Below are 19,901 nucleotides of genomic sequence, written 5' to 3' on the forward strand. Positions count from 1 at the left end.
TGTAATGTGATTGAAGTTCCATACTTGGGTCACGTTATGACATCTCAGTGACAACAGAGCATCCATCCACTGATCAGGATGCTGTTTAAAACAAGCCAAAACAAGCTTGTATGTGGACCTTTGAGTTAAGATTGTTACAGATGTGTTTTAATTGTAGCCCAACCAATCATATTTACGGTTTAAGAAATCTCATAAATCAAATCAACCACTCGTCTTTTTTTGTACATAAACACAAAACATAAATGAACATTTTTGACGATGATCCTTGAGTTTTGTCAAATTGTGACCATGGTGTACGGCATTTAATTATTAGTGCTCCCTGGTCAACAAACTATGTATTAAAGACACCTTTTCCAAATGATCTTAAACACATATTTGGCATATCTGTATTGCAATTTCTTGTCTTTACAAAGACCGCATTAGTGAAGCTTATGCCAAAATCTGATGCTACTGTTTGTTCCGCAACTGCTAATCGCATGTTGCCTGAGCTCCAGTTATTAAGTACACAAAGGCCAGCCATTTGATTGGTTGCAAGTGAAAATGCCCATCTCATACAATTAAGTTACCTTGGGTTGGCCTGCAAGTATTACTTTGGTGTATATTGACCACCTTTGAGAATTTCTTCAGGCATCTGTAAACTTGACAAGGTGAAGGTCAGTCTACGTCAGCTGCCAATGTCTTGAGTACCACTATGTTGGTTCCCATGACAATGCCCACCTGCCTACAGTAGCCCCTCTAATAGCTGGTGTTCAGAGCTGTACTTTGTTGACCCCCAGTGATCCTAAAATCCAGGAGGTTCCTCCGCTCCTTAACCCAGTGCTGCAGTGCTTAATGAAGCCAGATGTTAGATCATATTAGGCCCAGTAGCTGTTTTGGTTGTTGTTTTTGAACAGCTGTACCTGCTCATTTGTTGGTTCACAGTGTAGAGGGATTCCAGTGTCTATCATTCATCATACATCCTATTTTAATTCTATGGAGTTCCTCAGAGGTTCATTCAGGGGTCTCTATTCATCTAGCCCTATTTAATATGGATTGTTTTGGGTCAAATCATTCTGTTTCGTCCAGCAGTACTTGTTATTTTCACCAGATATACTTAAAATGAAATTATATGTTTGTGTGTACTTTTATTTTATTTATATATATATATATATATAATTTCTTCTAAAAAATTGGACCTGCTCTGTATTTTATATTTATGTCATCACACCTGGACTCCTGCAGGCTGTTTAATTGCCATAGACAAGTTTCAATGACTTGGTTGAAGCTTGAAATTGAAACTTAAAATTGAATGCCTGGTAAGATTATAAATACTGCTGTTTGTCCTTTAATGTCAACATCACACCATTTAACAGTATTAACCCAGCGTGGCCTCTCTTCACTGCCAAGGAGCTCAGAGACTGGGGCCCCTTGTTTGATGGAGGTTAACTGTCACAATTGACCAATAATCCTGAAGAGTGATGTTTTCACTCAGTGGTGATTGTTGGGTCTCAGTGGTGAATTGCAACTTAAAAAAAAAAAACTTGAAAACTTTCAATCATGTTCAACACACGATTGAAGAAAAAGCACAAGCAGCCACAGCACGGCCAACACACTGACACTAGAAACCTTTTATAAATTGCATATATAATGACAGAATTTGTATCGTTTGTTGGTCGCGGCGGTGTCTGTTAGCAGTTAGCTCGCTCGTTAGCCGCTGAACCGCAGCAGAATGCAGGCAGAGCGAGCAGCCGCCAGCTGTTGATCCGTGCAGGACTTCACCATGAGCGGACTGTTTAGAGACCATGTGACCGGCAGGTAACGTTAACTGGTCCCTATACGCAAACAATGTCATATCATAAATGATAGGGGAACCCAGCAACGGCGATTATGGGATTTTCCTCCATTTTCATAGAACTAATTTCTTGGTAGGAACAAAAGTTTACATCGTATATTTCTCTGGGATCAGCCAGCGCGAAGGATGTCTATATTCCGATTGGTTGTTGCCGTTGGTTGGACCGCGTCATAGCTCATTACCATAAAGTTGACCAAAGTTCAACTTTCTGATTGACGCTCTGGACGCTCAAAACGCCCAAAACGCGACGCCGACAGATTTGACGCTCCTTGCAGCTGAGAGAAGCCAGCTTCCATTGAAAATGAATGACTTCCGGTATCTTTAGAAGCTCAAGTCGGCAGCAGTGTGTACGTACGGTTATGCATCCCTGTGTTTTGGACCTATTTGTAACAAGAGCTTTTCTTGCAAATATGGTATGGTCATGAATATTTAGATGAGCTGCGCGCTGATTAGTTGAGTGAATCCCCCATACACACACATTAGAGACGCACGCTGATTGGTTGAGCGAATCCCCCATACACACACATTAGAGAAGCGACAGAATCTCATATTCCAAACACTGCCATGTTTCATTACCAAATTCACTTATGAGACTTTTTTATGCGAGAAATCAACTATATAAAGCTCAAATATGGGCCGTTTTACGAAAATGTATGGCTAATTGCAAATTTGGTAAGACGTGTCGGACTTTAGGAGCTCCACACAGTCTGATGAGAAAGCGGCAGCCTGCTGGGCTCCATACCCAGGGCAAAGTCACCCTTTGTGGATACTGCACTACCAGAGCTCCGTGGCTGGCTGCCGGCATAACTATAATATATTTACAGTTTGAATTTCGTCACGCCACTTATATAACATCTACCCCAATGTCTTACAAAGCTAACGTTGTGTTCGTTTTCAATGTAAGGCATTTTTATGAACGTCACTCTTTTTGTTAGGAGGAGCAGCTAGCTAGCTATATGTCCCATTCAATACAGTGGGAAAAGATCGCTGCTAGCTAGCTACACTTTCGGTATAACTATAGTAGCTATATTTACAGTTTGAATTTCGTCACGGCACTTATATCACAGCTATCCCAAGGTCTTACAAAGCTAACAATGGTGTCAGATTTCAATTTAATGAATTTCTGTGAACACTAGCTCGGGGTTTCGTTAGCTGCGACTGTCCCTTCAATTCTATGTGTACAGATTGCGGCTAGTTAGCTTAATTTTCGGCGTAATTCGAGTATATTTACAGTTCGTCACGCCACTTATACAACATCTACCTAAAGGTCTTATAAAGCTAACAACGGTGTCCGATTTCAAGTTAATGAATATTTGTGAACATTAAGGGTTTCGTTAGCTGCAACTGTCCCTTCAATCCTAGCTATGTGTAGCTACAAATCACCTGATAGTAAGCTTCATTTTCGGTGTAATTCGAGTATATTTACAGTTTGAATTTCGTCACGCCACTTATATAACCTCTACCCCAAGGTCTCAACAATGGTGTCCGATTTCAATTTTATAAATTTTTGTGAATTTCAGAGGAATTCTAAGAGGAGGCTAGCTAGCTCTCATTGATAGAGCCAGCTAGCTCCATCCAGCCGCAGGCTCTATCAATGAGACTCGCGGACAAGAGGTGTTTATTTCACCGATCGTTTAACTTGATAACGCAACACATTATAATTACACACATTATAAGATTAACTGGAACCTGTGGTAAGAGATTGCTGGCGTAACAAGCTCACTGACCACGCTCTCACTCACACACACGGGGCATTTAGCAGGAAGAGGGGAGCTGCAGGCCCTGGAGCTCTGTCTAATTGCAATTAGACATCAATTTTCGTAAAACGGCCCATATTTGACCTCTACATAGTTGATTTCTCGCATAAAAAGGTTTCAGATGTGAATTTTGTAATGGAATAGCAGAGATCTGCGCGATCTAGATTCAGAAGACTACCTGATCTCAGGTCAGTTGTGTAGCTTATGTAAATGTTGGGGCGTGACCGTTCTCTTAATACACCCATGGGCGTGACAAAGGTACAGGTCTTGGGATGCTTACGTAAGCTTTCCGCTTTGTTGAGATTCGCCCGTTTTCAGCGGCAGTTTCAAAATATGAGATTTTCATTGTAAAGGGGTGTCAATGGGATTTTGAGCTTCTATGTATGTCCTATTTACCCACCGAACTGTCGTTTTCAACTATGACAGGGTAAAACCAGTTTTGCATTCTATCACCCCTTTAAAGATCTCAAATAACGTTTGTTTTAATTTTTCACTTTTAATGTTACACTGTAAGAAAGGCTCATGATGTACAGTACATAGCTTACGTGGCTGGCACAGGACACCTAATGCAGTTCATTATTATTATGAATCATCCCTGCCTTTTCATTTGGTTACCTCTGGCTTTATCAATAATATTGCAGTCTGTCAACAACTGTTTACTTTGTGACTGATGGTATTTATTAGAGTGCGGATCGGGCTGCATTTTTCTGTCCGAGCCCGACAGGCATTAAGATATTTATGTCCGAGCCCGACCTGAGCCCGACACAGTTAAAATCTCATTTAATAGCCTAATATGCACGTGTTTCGTTGTCACAGCTACATAAACAAATTTCTGCACACAGGAAGACGGATGTTAGGGTAATATTTTAAATGTATTTTAATCACAAAAACGAACCTTTGCATCAAGTGAAACAGGCCCATTGGCTACCCACATAACCCGAACATCAGTTCTAAATATCTGTCCGAACCCGTCGGGTCCCGTCGGGCTCGGGTTGGGTATCCATCCTTACTGATGTCAATCTAGAGGTAAGTATCTCCAAACTATTAGATCCTATAAGAAGAGCTCTTGGTCAAAAATTAAAAAAACAATAAAAAAACAACAACACAAGGTTAAAGGTAATTTAGTATTGAACTTTTTTTTTTAAGTTGGGGGACTTACAAGAGACAGATTAAAAACAACAAAAATTTAAATTGAAGCATCAGAGGCTGACTTTTTATAACTCGCTTTTAATATGGGTCAAGCTCCATTCACGTTGGATTCAACAGCATGTTTCATCAGACCCTCCCTGTCTCTGTCCAGCCGCAGCAGCAATTATCTAGCCAGTGGGTGCACTATTGCCGTTATAAGCTTGCGGCTAGCAGTGCTACCCCCCCACCATTGCGGCTCAACCACCACCAATTTTTTTTCAATATTTCAAGTACAGCACCTTTAAAGCTAAACAATAATCAATGATTGGGCTGTGTGTGACTTTCTTCCTATCTCTCTCTGTTATTCCATTTCTCTATAATTAATTTTTTCACCCCATATAGATGGATATACAACGATACACTAAACCAGCACAAAAGCCATCTCATTCTAACTGCTCTGGCTAGGTCTTTACCTGCTTCATCAAATTCAGCCTTTAATATCAGCCAGCCCAAAGCGGGGGAACCAGCAATGAAGCTGTCATGCTGTTTTATCCAAACAGACTCTTCCACCCCAAACGCTGTCTGCCTGCAAAGCCCCTGTAATCCAACCCTGAAACTTGCCAACTTCCCAAAGTCGTAGCATTGCATCACCTCTCCACTTGTTTTCATTACCTCTCCTTCATTCTCTATGTTTTTGAGCATCTCTCTATCCCGACACCTTTCCTCACCCTTCAGACTTTCTCCTGCCTCCCCCAGTCTCCGTTCACTTCCAACCCCATGACCTCTTGCCCCAGGGACTCACTTGGTTGTTGTGATAGCGGTGGATTGTGGGATACCAGCTGCAGTTTTAATGATTTTGCCCCCAGGCCCAGATCAGCCAGAGAAATACAGTTACCACCTTTTCAACAGAATGAGAACTCTCACCTCAGTGACACCTCTGTGAAATGTGTGTGTGTGTGTGTGTGTGTGTGTGTGTGTGTGTGTGTGTGTGTGTGTGTGTGTGTGTGTGTGTGTGTGTGTGTGTGTGTGTGTGTGTGTTTGTGTGTGTGTGTGTGTGTGTGTGTGTGTTTGAATTTGCATGTGAGTGTGTACATTGTGCACAAGCATTTAGCCTTGTTTTTGACATAGCACATTAAATATGCTGTATGACTTGATGCATTGTTTTGGTCATTTTTGCACATATCAAAATTTTATTTTTTTATATTGATTTACACAGTTTTTTGTAGTTACTAGCTAGCGGCTTTGTGCATCAATGTGGGCAGTGTTGTTGTGGAACATCGGAAGCTCACCCATCTGAATGTCTTCCTCCCTCTAATCTCCACGTCTCTCTCTCTCCTTCTACCTTACACCTCACGCCGTACTCTCCCTCGCTCCTGCAGAACTGCAGCACGTCCTGCAAACACATTGCAATTAGCATCATGCGCTTCAGTGCATCTCAAACCGCTCTCTGATGGAGTTCAATCAATTCAATTTAATTATAACTTTCCCAGAAACACCTCTAATCTCTCCAAAAGTTTGATCTCTCGGGGTTTGTGCAGTAAAACGCTGTGGCAGGTTGCTTAAAAAGTAGGCGTCTGGAAAGTGCTGTGTGTGCGTGTGTGTGTGTGTGTGTGTTTGCATCTACATAATCTGGCCCCCTGTCTTTCTCTCTCTCTCTCTCTCTCTCTCTCTCTCTCTAGACATTGACGACTGCCAGTCCAATCCATGCCAGAATGGAGGAACCTGCATCGATGAGATCAACTCCTTTGTGTGTCTTTGTCTGCCCAGCTACGGAGGAGCTACTTGTGAGAAAGGTAACGATGTGGATGAAAAACTCTCACTGCTTTCTCATTTCACCCGACAAAGGGGTGTGTGTTTTGTGGAAGCAGAGAGCGGAGGAGGAGGAAGAAGAGGATGGGGAGAAGTAGATAGATGGAGGATGGAGGAAATGACTGAGAGTAGTAGGAGGAAAAATGGATAAATAAGGAACACAAGGCAGTGATAGCAGAGAATGTTGAGACAAAGAATGAAGATAAAGAGGGGGAAGGGATGGGAAAGGTGCATGAGGCACAGCAGAGTAAAATTATGCTAGAAGAGCAGGATGTGGGGACAGAGGTGAAGAGAAAACAACAAGGTTGAGGAAGATGGAGTTAATGAGAATGTGGAAGTGGGAGGAAGAGGATTTTGGATGTCGACAAAGAGGTGGGTGATGGAGAGGGAAGCCCTTTGGAATAATGTATCAGGTTTATACAGGACACCTCGTCCAGCTGGTGTTCTCTCTCATTAGTGGAATTCCCCTGTGAGAAGGGGGGCCACAGAGGAGGCTGTTCACAAACTGCACGTTACATTAAAACATGGCCGACATGTCCGTGGAAAACAACATTGAGGAAAACCAACAGCTGTTGTATACATTAGGGTTGATAATTTGGGTTTTTGACCATTTCAATGAAAAATAAAATACCTAGATTTCTTTTAAAGGAGTTGATTCGTTCAAAACTATTTGTACCTGGATTTTATGTCCCCAAAGTAAACAAGGGTTGTGACATTGGCAGTTGGCAGAAATAGAGAGAAGTGCACAATATGCTTCCTATTGTGTGCCGAAATATCTGATTAAATGGTTAAAGACTATTGCTGAAAAAAGTATTTTTAAAATTTATTTAAGACTTATTGAATTTTTTGAAATCAGATTTTCTTTTTTTGCTTTTTTTGTTTTTCATAATAAAAATGAATACTGATATCACTGATACAGGATATAAAGACACATTTATATACTAATGGTGAATGCAGGCATACAATGGAAATTACAGTGCCTTGCGAAAGTATTCGGCCCCCTTGAACGTTTCGACCTTTTGCCACATTTCAGGCCTCAAACATAAAGATATAAAACTGTAATTTTTTGTGAAGAATCAACAACAAGTGGGTCCCAATTATGAAGTGGAACGAAATTCATTGGCTATTTCAAACTTTTTTAACAAATAAAAAACTGAAAAAGTGGGCGTGCAAAATTATTCAGCCCCTTTACTTTCAGTGCAGCAAACTCTCCTCAGAAGTTCAGTGAGGATCTCTGAATGATCCAATGTTGACCTAAATGACTAATGATGATAAATAGAATCCAGCTGTGTGTAATCAAGTTCCTCTATAAATGCACCTGCTCTGTGATAGTCTCAGAGGTCTGTTTAAAGCGCAGAGAGCATCATGAAGAACAAGGAACACACCAGGCAGGTCCGAGATGCTGTTGTGGAGAAGTTTAAAGCCGGATTTGGATACAAAAAGATTTCCCAAGCTTTAAACATCCCAAGGAGCACTGTGCAAGCGATAATATTGAAATGGAAGGAGTATCAGACCACTACAAATCTACGAAGACCCGGCCGTCCCTCTAAACTTTCAGCTCATACAATGAGAAGACTGATCAGAGATGCAGCCAAGAGGCCCATGATCACTCTGGATGAACTGCAGAGATCTACAGCTGAGGTGGGAGACTCTGTCCATAGGACAACAATCAGTCGTATACTGCACAAATCTGGCCTTTATGGAAGAGTGGCAAGAAGAAAGCCATTTCTTAAAGATATCCATAAAAGTGTCGTTTAAAGTTTGCCAAAAGCCACCTGGGAGACACACCAAACATGTGGAAGAAGGTGCTGTGGTCAGATGAAACCAAAATCGAACTTTTTGGCAACAATGCAAAACGTTATGTTTGGCGTAAAAGCAACACAGCTCATCACCCTGAACACACCATCCCCACTGTCAAACATGGTGGTGGCAGCATCATGGTTTGGGTCTGTTTTTCTTCAGTAGGGACAGGGAAGATGGTTAAAATTGATGGGAAGATGGATGGAGCCAAATACAGGACCATTCTGGAAGAAAACCTGATGGAGTCTGCAAAAGACCTGAGACTGGGACGGAGATTTGTCTTCCAACAAGACAATGATCCAAAACATAAAGCAAAATCTACAATGGAATGGTTCACAAATAAACATATCCAGGTGTTAGAATGGCCAAGTCAAAGTCCAGACCTGAATCCATCGAGAATCTGTGGAAAGAACTGAAAACTGCTGTTCACAAACGCTCTCCATCCAACCTCACTGAGCTCGAGCTGTTTTGCAAGGAGGAATGGGCAAAAATGTCAGTCTCTCGATGTGCAAAACTGATAGAGACATACCCCAAGCGACTTACAGCTGTAATCGCAGCAAAAGGTGGCGCTACAAAGTATTAACTTAAGGGGGCTGAATAATTTTGCACGCCCAATATTTCAGTTTTTTATTTGTTTAAAAGGTTTGAAATATCCAATAAATTTCGTTCCACTTCATGATTGTGTCCCACTTGTTGTTGATTCTTCACAAAAAATTACAGTTTTATATCTTTATGTTTGAGGCCTGAAATGTGGCAAAAGGTCGAAAAGTTCAAGGGGGCCGAATACTTTCGCAAGGCACTGTAAATAAATGTGTGAGTTTGGAGTTTCCTTTATAACCAGTCCTTCCAGAAAAATTCGGAGTTTTTTTGTGATTGTTGCGGGCAAAAATCCTTGATTATGTTGCACGTTTTCTTAAAAAATGCGATGGAATATGCGGGATATTTATGCAATTTTATGCGATGAAATTGCGGGAACTTGCAAAAATTGCGGGAACTTGCAAAAACTGCGGTTTGATGAAAAAGAGAAAAAAAGTGATTCCCCCAACACCTGCTTTTCGATGATGTTCACGTGGCGTAATTACGTCACTTCATAAAGTTCCCATGGCAACAGGGGAAAATGGCTGCTCTTGTGTGAAGTAAACGCAACATTTTTCAACTTTCTGCTAAGATATATGTGACTTTTTTTTATGATTATGAAATCATGCAAGCCCCGCATATTTTGCGCGGAAATCGGCAATTTATGAAAGTGCGGCGTATTTGAAAAAATGCGGCCCCGCATAAATATGCAGACTTTGGCTTTGAATTATGCGATCGCATAATCGCGTTTTTCTGGAGGGACTGTATAACTAGCAATGCATTGACTGAATACTGCAAATCATTCATCTCTTAAAACACAAGATTTAAAATAGTACAAAAAAACATGAGAATGAAAATAAAGATAGTTGGAGAGACAGAGAGACCGTGAGGTTTTAGCAAAGGATACATTTTTAGGAGAAGTGTGAGAGAACGGGAGAATTTCTGGACTGCTCTGAATTGCATTAAACCAAGCCAGATTCCACGGGTGTAGCGTGACCTTTGAGCTAAACTTTTAGAAGAGTTGTGACTTTGAATGCCTGTCTTTTTTATGTGTCTGGCTTCCTGTGTTTCTCTCTGCTTTTTACTGCTCTGCTGTGGTCTGATGTGGCTCAGGGCAGAGCAATCGATAGAGAGAGGAGAGAGAGCGAAGCCAGACAGAAGCAGCAGACCAAAGCAGGACATTTTGAATGCTGTAGAAACTGCAGTAGGTTTGGCAGGCTCTAACAGAGCTTCCAAATTATTCTTTTCATGGCTGCCTCTTTAATATGCATGCCTCTACTGTGGTGCAGATCATACATACACAAGAAAAAAAAGTTTTTTTTTAAAACCCACAGAGGCTTTTTGTTTGTGGTGCTGTGTTTGACTGTGTTTTAAACTTCACCTTAAATGTGCAGCTACTTTAAGTCAAGGCAGATCATTAGAGTGTCTATCGATCGAGTCTCACAAGGTTTGATTTTGACAGCCTTCAGTATTGCCTGTTAATCCTAAAATGTGTGTTTTTCCCTCCGCTCCTTCCCAAACACACACACCCATCTCCAGTGTGAGCCTCTCATTTGACACACAGCGCGTACTTTTCCTCTCCTGCTGCGCTGCTGCCTTAATGCCTGATTGGGAACAGCAGGTCTGATTATGTAGATCTAAAGTCTCTGTCTGCCTGTCACTTTTATCCCTCGCTGCTCCGCACTCGCAGAAAAACAGGATTCAGCTGTGAAAAGTGCAATTCGCAACAGGCGTCGCTCTGCCATTTCGTCGTGATCTCACTTTGATATCCAGAAGGGGGTCTGAACGCTGGAAATCAAATCATTTGTTCCACCGAGGCTTCCATCCATTTAAATGTCATCCAATTGGTCCCTGTCTCACTAAAGTGGTCCGGTTCTCTCCATCTCATTTACTGTGTCTTCTTGAATGTGTGTGTGTGTGTGTGTGTGTGTGTGTGTGTGTGTGTGTGTGTGTGTGTGTGTGTGTGTGTGTGTGTGTGTGTGTGTGTGTGTGTGTGTGTGTGTGTGTTTGTGCATGTCCAGATGTGTGCTTTGACTCGTAAGCTAACAGATAGATGGGTAGATCCGGTCCGCTGCAGGCGCCCTCTGGCCTGTTACCATGGTGATCCCATCTGAGAGTCAATAATTGTACGTTGACAGGGCTGAAGTCCTTCAGCAAATGTCCTGAGAGATAGAAGAAAATGGCTTGTTATTCTACAAATTTTACAGTTGTATTTACATTACACAAGTTTTTGTTTTTGTTGTTGATCAGGTTGGTTTATAGCAGTTTTTTGTCTGTAACACACTTTGAAACTCGAGAGCTTTACAAGTTGATGATGTTCTTTTTGTCTTAAATTAAGTTTTCAGCATTTTTCATATTATTTAGTAATTGTCACTGTAGTTGTAGCTGTGCGAAACAACCAAATCCCTCCTCTTGCAGTTATTTTTTCATCAGTTCTGTATCAGTAATGAATGTTGCCATTGTGATTAGAGTAACGGAGACATCAGCCAGTTGTTTCACTCTCTTCTTATCCCAGCACTAAGACTGATTGTTGAGTGCGTCCTGCTGTTTTTTTTTGGTTCGCTGCCTAATCAGTGGAGGCAGAAAGCGAGTCTCTCTAAGCCTGACTGACTGAAGTGAAAAGTGACGGAGAAAGCATTAGCTGGTTTCTTCTCATCAACTCTTTCCCCCCAGTCTTTGTATTCATCGTTCACTCTGCGATTTGCTTCCTTCGGTCGTTCTAGGGAGAAAAAGGACATAATGTGCAATGTGTGAGAGTGTGGATGTGTTACTTTGCTATTCCACTACTGTACACACCGCCGTTTCATGTTGCCTTCCTCTCCCTACCCCTCTGCTGTCACTCCCTGCTCTACTTGCATCTTTTTGTGCCTCTCATCTCTGGTGCACCGCGGGAGGTTTCGTCACTCCGTGTGAGTGTTTGTATGTGTGTCGCTGTGTGAGTGTGTCTGTACAGCCTGCATCTGCTGTTTTGCGGTGAATGTGTGCGTGTGGAAGTTTGTGTGATGCTCAGTCAGAGATCTTTCAGCTAACAAACCTTCACACAGCAACACATTCAAATTTGTTTTTTACTTGCGACGACCCTCATTGGCATAATGCATTCTCTAGCCATCACAACTATACATGTCTTACCCATAAAGTCTTCACCCTTTCAAAAGCCTTATGAAGATGTGAGGAGCTGCCACAAAATGTCCTCACTTTCCCAAAAAGTCTTCACTGCTCAAGGTCTAAAACCCACTTTTGTCTTGTCTACAAATATAGAAGCACAAAAGTGCACACACAAACACTTAATTTCCCATTTGCTCTGTGTCGTATCTACTTTTGTGGCTTACTGATACATTATGTGCCCCCACACACAAAAACACACACACACACACACACAAACAAAATTCAGTCTACCTACCCTTGAACCCTTCCAATTATCAAAAGATTTGTTTCCCTTTGTTTATTCAACAGCAGCTTAGATGGCAGTCGAACACTTCCGACTCCAAGCAGTAAACTGCAGTGCTGTGAAATAACTTGTAGTTACAAAACAACACGCCTAATAAAACAATAATCCTCTCTCTCTCTTCCTGTGTTTTCTAACAGAACTAATAATCTACAAATTAGAAACAGAAAGCTTGCGTTGAAAGGATTGTGTAGCTAATTAATCCCAAAGTATTTGGCTGCTGCTTGGTTATTTGTGAGGAATGTGTTTGCTCTCACAGGCAAGGCCAGCACTTCATCTTCAGCTCCAAAGCCTCTGTTCCTTGCCCTGCTTCCACGCGTCAAATCATTAACATTTTATTAATGTTTGTTTGGCTTTTGGGGGGAAAAAAATGCTACATCCCCCAGTAGGCTGCACAGCTGTTACTGGCAAGTGTGACTCGACAACTACTGGTTGAGCAGCATACAGAGGAAAACGCGCAGGCGAGCATGGCGATGAGTTTAGCCTAGAAGTTTGTTGGGGGGGGTTTGCAGCCTTCAGAAAGTGCGGAGAGACCATTATACATCACAACTACTTTTGAAACCAATACAAATCCAGTAGAAGTCACAGTGTTCCAGGCAGGATGGCTCACTCATTCTGCTGGTATGAGCTACTGCTGCTGGCATACACACCTTAAAACACACTCACAATACATATTGCATGCACGCACTGACACATAAGTAAGTCTTTTGACAGGAAAACAAAAACTAGACAGCTTTACAGGAAACCTAAAGAAAAGGGGAGCACAACTTCCTCCCCCCCTCCCCCCAAAAGAGGATGTCGGGTGAATCTGAGGCAGACACATAGGAAGACTTTTGAGTACGTTGACGCCAACAGCAACACCAGTGCTGCAGATTGGAAGCAGGAAGCAGACGATGTAGTGTAGCCTACACACTGAGACTAATGAGGAGGAGAGCAAACTGAGCTGACTAACAGCGGTGGCAAGTGCTTCAAAAAGTTCCACATGCAGTCACTCCATCACTGTGCTCTTTTTTTTCTGACCTCATGTTCTACCTTTTCTCTCACGTGTGCATGTTTTCTTACAGTGAAGGTAATTTACCTGTAATTTAGAGTCACTAGGGGTAAATGCATGATTGAATTGAATCTTGATGATTGAATATCCTCTGGTTTTAACAGCTCATCCCAAGGAACTACTTCCACAATTCACAGTTTACGTCCAATGCCAATGTTCGGTGCTTATACATGATGTGTAGTGTATCTTTTATGTAGGGCATGTACCGATTACACCACAGGCATATCTGACAGGAGAATGGAGTTGGCATCCCCTCACAGACCTGCAATCAACCACTTTTTTACCAACCATAACCACAACATTTAACCAACCTTACCTAAGTGTTTTACATTGCCTAACCCTAACCACGTCTCAAACATTTGCCTTAACCACTATTTTTTTTCAACCTTAAAGGGGAAATGGGCTGATTTTACAATTAAAAAGTTTTTAAGGAAGACTTCGATAGCGACCCGTAATGGAGTAGACCCATGGAGTCCCTGTGAAGTCCCGTGGCTCCCGAATATTTTTTCTTTGATACCGACTCATTAAAAGTTCGGTAACACTTTATTTGAAGGTATCGACATAATCCTGACTTGACACTGTCATAACTATGACATGACACTGTCATGAACGTGTCATAAACGTTATAAACAAGTCATAAACGTTTATGACTTCTGTCATTAATTGTCATTCGGTTTTTGTCATGACAAGTTGACATTGTTTGGGTTGTCTTGATTATGACAACTTGACATTAATCAAAGTGACATTACCAGAAGTTGTCTTGGTCATGATAAGTTGACATTAAATTAGTTTGGGAAGTTGTCATGACAAATCCATCCTCTGGTAATGTCATCCTGGTTAATATTCAAGTTGTCATTACAAAGACATCCCCAAACTAATTTAATGTCAACTTGTCATGACCAAGACAACTTCTGGTAATGACACTTTGATTAATGTCAACTTGTCATAATCAAGACAACCCAAACAAAGTCAACTTGTCATGACAAAAACCGAATGACAATTAATGACGTGTATGACTTGTTTATAATGTTTATGACAAGTTCATGACAGTGTCATGTCACGATTATGTCGATACCTTCAAGTAAAGTGTTACCAAAAGGGATTAATCGTGATTTGATTACATACCTTGAAACTATTTTCACTATATGTAGCTATGCGTGTGTAGGTATATATGTAGATATGCATGTGTGTATGCATGTGTATGGGGTTGTTGGTATTCCTTACCATAGAACTCTGGTGAAACATGGAGTGAAGAACTTCCCATGTTTGACTGTATATAGTTAACTATGCCCTATTGGTAAAAAAAAAAAAAACTTTGAAAGGCAACATTTGGATAATTGAAGAATGGAAAGTCTCAAAATATGTTGTGTGACTTTATCAGTAGTACAGCTGTAACTTTGTGAGACGATATGTAAGAATGTATTTGCCAAAAAAAAAAAAAGGAACAATATACAGCCGTATAATAAATACGAGTGACCATTTAAAAGCAACAAAAAACAGTGTGACAACGGCAAGAAGTCACAAGATGGCGAAGGAGACCCCACTCACTCTGCAAACAATAAGGTGTGAGCTACAGCTGCCCCGCCAAGCTTCCCTGGAAGATTTTAAGGCTGAAATTGCCAACCTCCATCATGATCTGAGCAGAGACATAAAAGCGCTGAGGACAGAGAAACGTTTTTAGGGAGTACTACTGCATATTTGTAAAAAGTAGAGGTGGGGGGGGAGAATCGATACAGCATAGTATCTCAATATTTTCAGTGGTGATACTGTATCGATACACGGACGTTAAGTATCGATCTTTTATTATATAAATTGCACATGACAATTTAACTTTTTGGTACTACAATGATCAAATCAATTTCCTTTTCAGTCCACTAGGTGGTGCAGTTGAGGTTTTGTTTCTGGTGATGTCAGCAAGAGAAATTTATCTTTTTAGATAAAACACACATTGACAAAGTTTTGAAGGCATAATTTGAAGTTGGAAAAAAGGTAAATTGCAATATATCAGTAAACTGCAATATATCGCAGAATATCGCAATATGTTTAAAATCGCAATAATATTGTATCGTGACATAAGTATCGTGATAACATCGTATCGTGGGGCCTCTGGTGATTCCCACCCCTAGTAAAAAGCCTTTTGTGGCTCCAAAGTCAAGTCTGATAATTGTCCTCAAGTGGTGTCACTTGAGTTAGCGTCAGTTGGGGCTAAGATTAAAAGTTTGAAAATGAAAAGAATCTAGCGGAGTTAGAAAGAAGTGAGTTTACCAGAACACTGCGGCCCGCTCCCCATCTCGGATTGATCTCGCCTAGCGGCTGGAGTTTAAATTAGCTGCTACTAGCATAACACACCCGAATTTCCAAACTGTTGGTGGCCGTGTTGTATTGTGGATAATGTAGGCGCCAGGTTTTGAATAGGAGGAAGAATGCGTAATATAAAAAAAGATACATCTCTGGTTCTACTGCATCGATTGTTATACTTTTCTTTTTAGGATTAGCTTCAGGGTCCAACAATGTTATGGGAGTGCAATGCTAAATCAGTGGAGTACTCTTTTAACCATATTCTAGTTGACATACGTAGTGTAGAACGTGAGAATTTTGGCATTGAATTGAAAACAAAAAATTCTAAATCTATTGCATTGAAAATGTTCCAGAACCTGTCCTGTACTCACAGTCTTATCTGGTGATAAGGTTGGGTTTCAAGTCAGTAGGGGCTCAGATATAGTGATAGAACAAAGAGAGGTTAGGATATCATAATCACATTTAACACAGTTTTGAAATAATACACTTCAGGTAATTGTGCATTTCTGAAAGTAGATATACTAAATGATGTTAACCATATTTAAGCGTCTGTCCTTTTGTATGGTACTGTTGCTTGAAATACGGCTACAAGTTTCTATTGATCCTGGTTCAGACCAGGTTTTGACCGATTTCAGTCACTTCACCCTTATCATGCTATTGCTTCTACTACAGAGGTGTTCACTGGTCAATTAGATATGTCACTCCTGTCTTATCTCCTGTCCACGCTCTGTTGTTAAGCCACAGGACACAGAGCAGTGAGGCTGTGATCTACAAGCGGCAGTTTGATGTTCGATAGTCCCTAGTTATTTGTTTGTTATGTTATTTTCTTTTTTTTTATATCATTGTTTGTGGAGCGGGTGCTTTTGTGACTCAGCATCTTCTTTCAGACTTGACAGAGAGGCTGAGGAGGAAGGTGTCTGAGTTCGCCGACTTTGCTGTGGTGCTTCTCTGCTCTTTCCCCGACTGTGCTGCCGCCGTCTAAACTGCCGACTCAGCAGAAGCTCTGCTCAAGAAGAATTTTTGTGCATCCTCGGGGTCTTTAGAGGCTAATAATGCTAATGAAGATTCATGTGTTATAATACCATGTTGAGAGGGACACGTGCCAAGACTGAGAAGAGAGGGCCCTGGAGCCTTTTGGTTTGCCTTGCTCACAGCGGTCTTCTGAAGAGAGAAACAGAGACACACACACACACACACACACACACACACACACACACACACACACACACACAGGCAGGTACACAAAGAAAAATATATCCCGGAAGTTTTGCTTTAGCCCGGCAGAGGCTTTTCAAATGGAATAACAGCTAGGCATCACTCTCACTCCATATGTTATGTGTTCGACACTTAGCGCTTCTCCCTCCTAACAGGAGCGCTGGAGAGATCATGGGGGTAATTTATTCTCATTTTAGGTACTTAATTAGACAATGTTCCTGAAGCAACTGTCATTCTCCTCTCCTGAGTGGAAGGAAGTTCAGGCAGAAAAGAAAGCAACCCAGAAGAAAAGAGAGAGGAAGCATCAGAGCAGGTGTTACAATAGATGAAAAGAGATAGAGGGAGAGGAGAGTCTGTGTTCCTCTGCTGGGCATTAATGAAGGTTTCTGAGCGGCGTGAAACACTACTTTGAGCTGTGCTCGAGGTTTAGCACAGTTCTTTACCAACTCTTTTTTTTTTTTAAGATTATTTTCTGGGGCATTTTTAGGCCTTTATTTTCATAGGACAGATGAAGACATAAAAGGGGAGAGAGAGGGGGAATGACATGCAGCAAAGGGCCACAGGTCGGAGTCGAACCCGTGGCCACTGCGTCGAGGAGCGAACCTCCACATATGTGCGCCCGCTCCAACATTTGAGCTAACCCGGCCACTTTACCTCCTCTTTTTGATATACACAAGAAAATTGCAAAAGTACGCTGATGGCCAAGTTACGAAGCCTGGCTCGTACTATGGTGCTTTCTTATGTCTTATTTAGACAGCAACGGCATTTTTGGGGCTTAAAAACGCAAAAAAGTGAAACCACCCTCCTGAGTGGAAATCTTAAAAACGTTCCACCACACAAATGTGTGTGTTCGCCGCGTATGTGTGTGTGCCGCGTGTGTGTGTGTGTGTGTGTGTGTGTGTGTCTGTGTGTGCATTGTTTGGAGCAATAACTCCACCTCCTCGTCTGTCCAGACAAAAAATTGTCAGCTTTTGTTGTTCACTTCGCGCTACTAGGGAGAGGAGAGGGAGAGAGGAGGAGGAGAGGGAGACAAGTAGAAGGAAGGTTCTACGCAGGCACGCGGACTTGGTGGATCACATTTCACACACTTTTTGCGTCACCATATGCACGCAGATCCCCCCCCCTCCATAACGCTCGTCTAAACGCGGAAATAAAAAGTGAGAACGCAACGCCACTTTTGCGTTTTCTCTTCAGATCGTTTCCGTCTAAACATAGACAACATTACTGTCATCCCACAGTTATTTCCACTACAGGACGTTTTCCAGCAACCTTTTTCAGAACTCAGGAACTTAACCTGCATTTCAACCACAGGAACCTTGTTCCAGTTTTTTGTCCCTGCCTACCAAAGTTTTTACTCCTGTGTGGTATTAAACTGTATGACTCTCAACATTCATTCAGACCAGCAAACTAAGAGTGGCCGCATGTCGCAAGAATCAATGTGTTTAAAAACATTTTTTTTAAACGCATAAAAAACTAGTGAAACTTTTATTTGCTAATTGTTTTAATGGCATCATGTATCATATGCCTAGCTGGCAGTTAAAAGCACACAACATGTAAATAACACAATTTCTAAATTACTGATAATCACATTTCTACCTGCTTCCCCACAGCGTTAAACTGACGCATCCCGCAACAGTCTGTCCTCTGAGCATGCAGAGAAGAAACTGATATTAACTTGTCCATCAAACTCCCAGGAAGACAGCCAAGAAGTCAACCCCAAAACTCTCAAAATTACAGAGCATTACTGGGATTAGTAACTGTAATGTAATAACTGAATGTCTCGATACTGGTTACTGAAAAAAGTAATCGCATTACTGTAACGAGCAAGTTGTTGTCATGCCTGAGAAATGTGTTCACCTGTGTGCAGGCCTGGAATTTCACCATTTTAGGTGCAAGGCCACTTTGCCTTTGCTGTCACTTTTTTGAGAGCACAAATCGTGATAAAAAAAAAAAAAAAGCCAATAAACCACAGCACGTTTTTATTCCATCCAGGAATGCTGTGTGGACTAGCCAGACCCTCCTCCGCAGCGCTGTGGAGGAAGGTCTGGCAAAGCGAGACTAGCTGCACACTGATAGGCCATTACCTGCCCACTCTTTTTTTTTTCTTTAGAATAATATTGATTCAGACAATGGAAATACACAAATCTGTTCATTGGGTGTGCTGTCCTCACTGTGTCCGTTGGAATGAACTGGATTTTGCCTATTTACTGTAAGGGCCCGTGCTGCCCTCACTTTTACCTCGGCCTCCTCCATCAGCATCAATGTGCAAAGACACGTCTACGGGCTAACTATGCATACTGGCATCAGTCATTCATGTTGCGCTCTGTAGCTGTTTTACTGTAAAATCCATTACTCCTAATTGTGAGAATCAAACTATTAAGATGTTCCATTAATCAACGCTGCACTCGTATCAACCATTAGTAATTCCACAGCTGCCCTCACATTCTCACCTTTTGTCGCTGGCTATCAGCAGATTCCCTCTCATCTTGCTCTCTCTGTTTCTCTCTCTCTCTCTCTCTCACTTACGTCCTCTCTCTCTGGACTGCTGTCATCTGCCCTCTTGCAAATGGCAGGCTGAGCTGTCAGCCTTCAAAGAGTCACACAGGGAGGAGGCATAATGGCAGCACACACACACACACACACACACACACACACACACACACACACACACACACATGCAAACACACATCCGTTTCATCATTCAGGGGATCTGAAAAAGCCGAGCAGTAGAAATATCACTTGGTGATGTGGATAAACGAGCCAATCAGTCATCTGGAAGTGTATGGCCTTTTATTTCCTAACTGCCGTTCACTAAAGTCTGTGGGAATATTAATCGCTGAAACATACCCCCTGCCTCTCTCTCCGCCTGACAGAGGGAAAAACGGGAGAAAGAAGACGACTTGAGTAATGTCTAAATATTTGAAGAGGTTGATGTGATGTTGGGCTTTGAGCCTAACTGTCAGCGAGTGGGAGAAGAAATCAGCAGAGACT

At 41.7% G+C, this 19,901-nt stretch overlaps 1 protein-coding gene across 4 annotated transcripts in view; it reads left to right on the plus strand.

Moving 5' to 3' along the window:
• Nucleotides 1-19,901, plus strand: part of ncanb (neurocan b) — a 173,160-nt gene that overhangs the window by 127,658 nt on the left and 25,601 nt on the right. For all 4 annotated transcript variants that reach the window (XM_039811768.1, XM_039811770.1, XM_039811769.1 and 1 more), the window contains one exon: nucleotides 6,396-6,509. In XM_039811768.1, the coding sequence (XP_039667702.1) occupies nucleotides 6,396-6,509 (114 nt within the window). The remainder of the gene's footprint in view (nucleotides 1-6,395; nucleotides 6,510-19,901) is intronic.

The sequence above is a fragment of the Perca fluviatilis genome, chromosome 9, assembly GCF_010015445.1.
Source record: "Perca fluviatilis chromosome 9, GENO_Pfluv_1.0, whole genome shotgun sequence".
NCBI classification, from domain to species: Eukaryota; Metazoa; Chordata; class Actinopteri; order Perciformes; family Percidae; genus Perca; species Perca fluviatilis.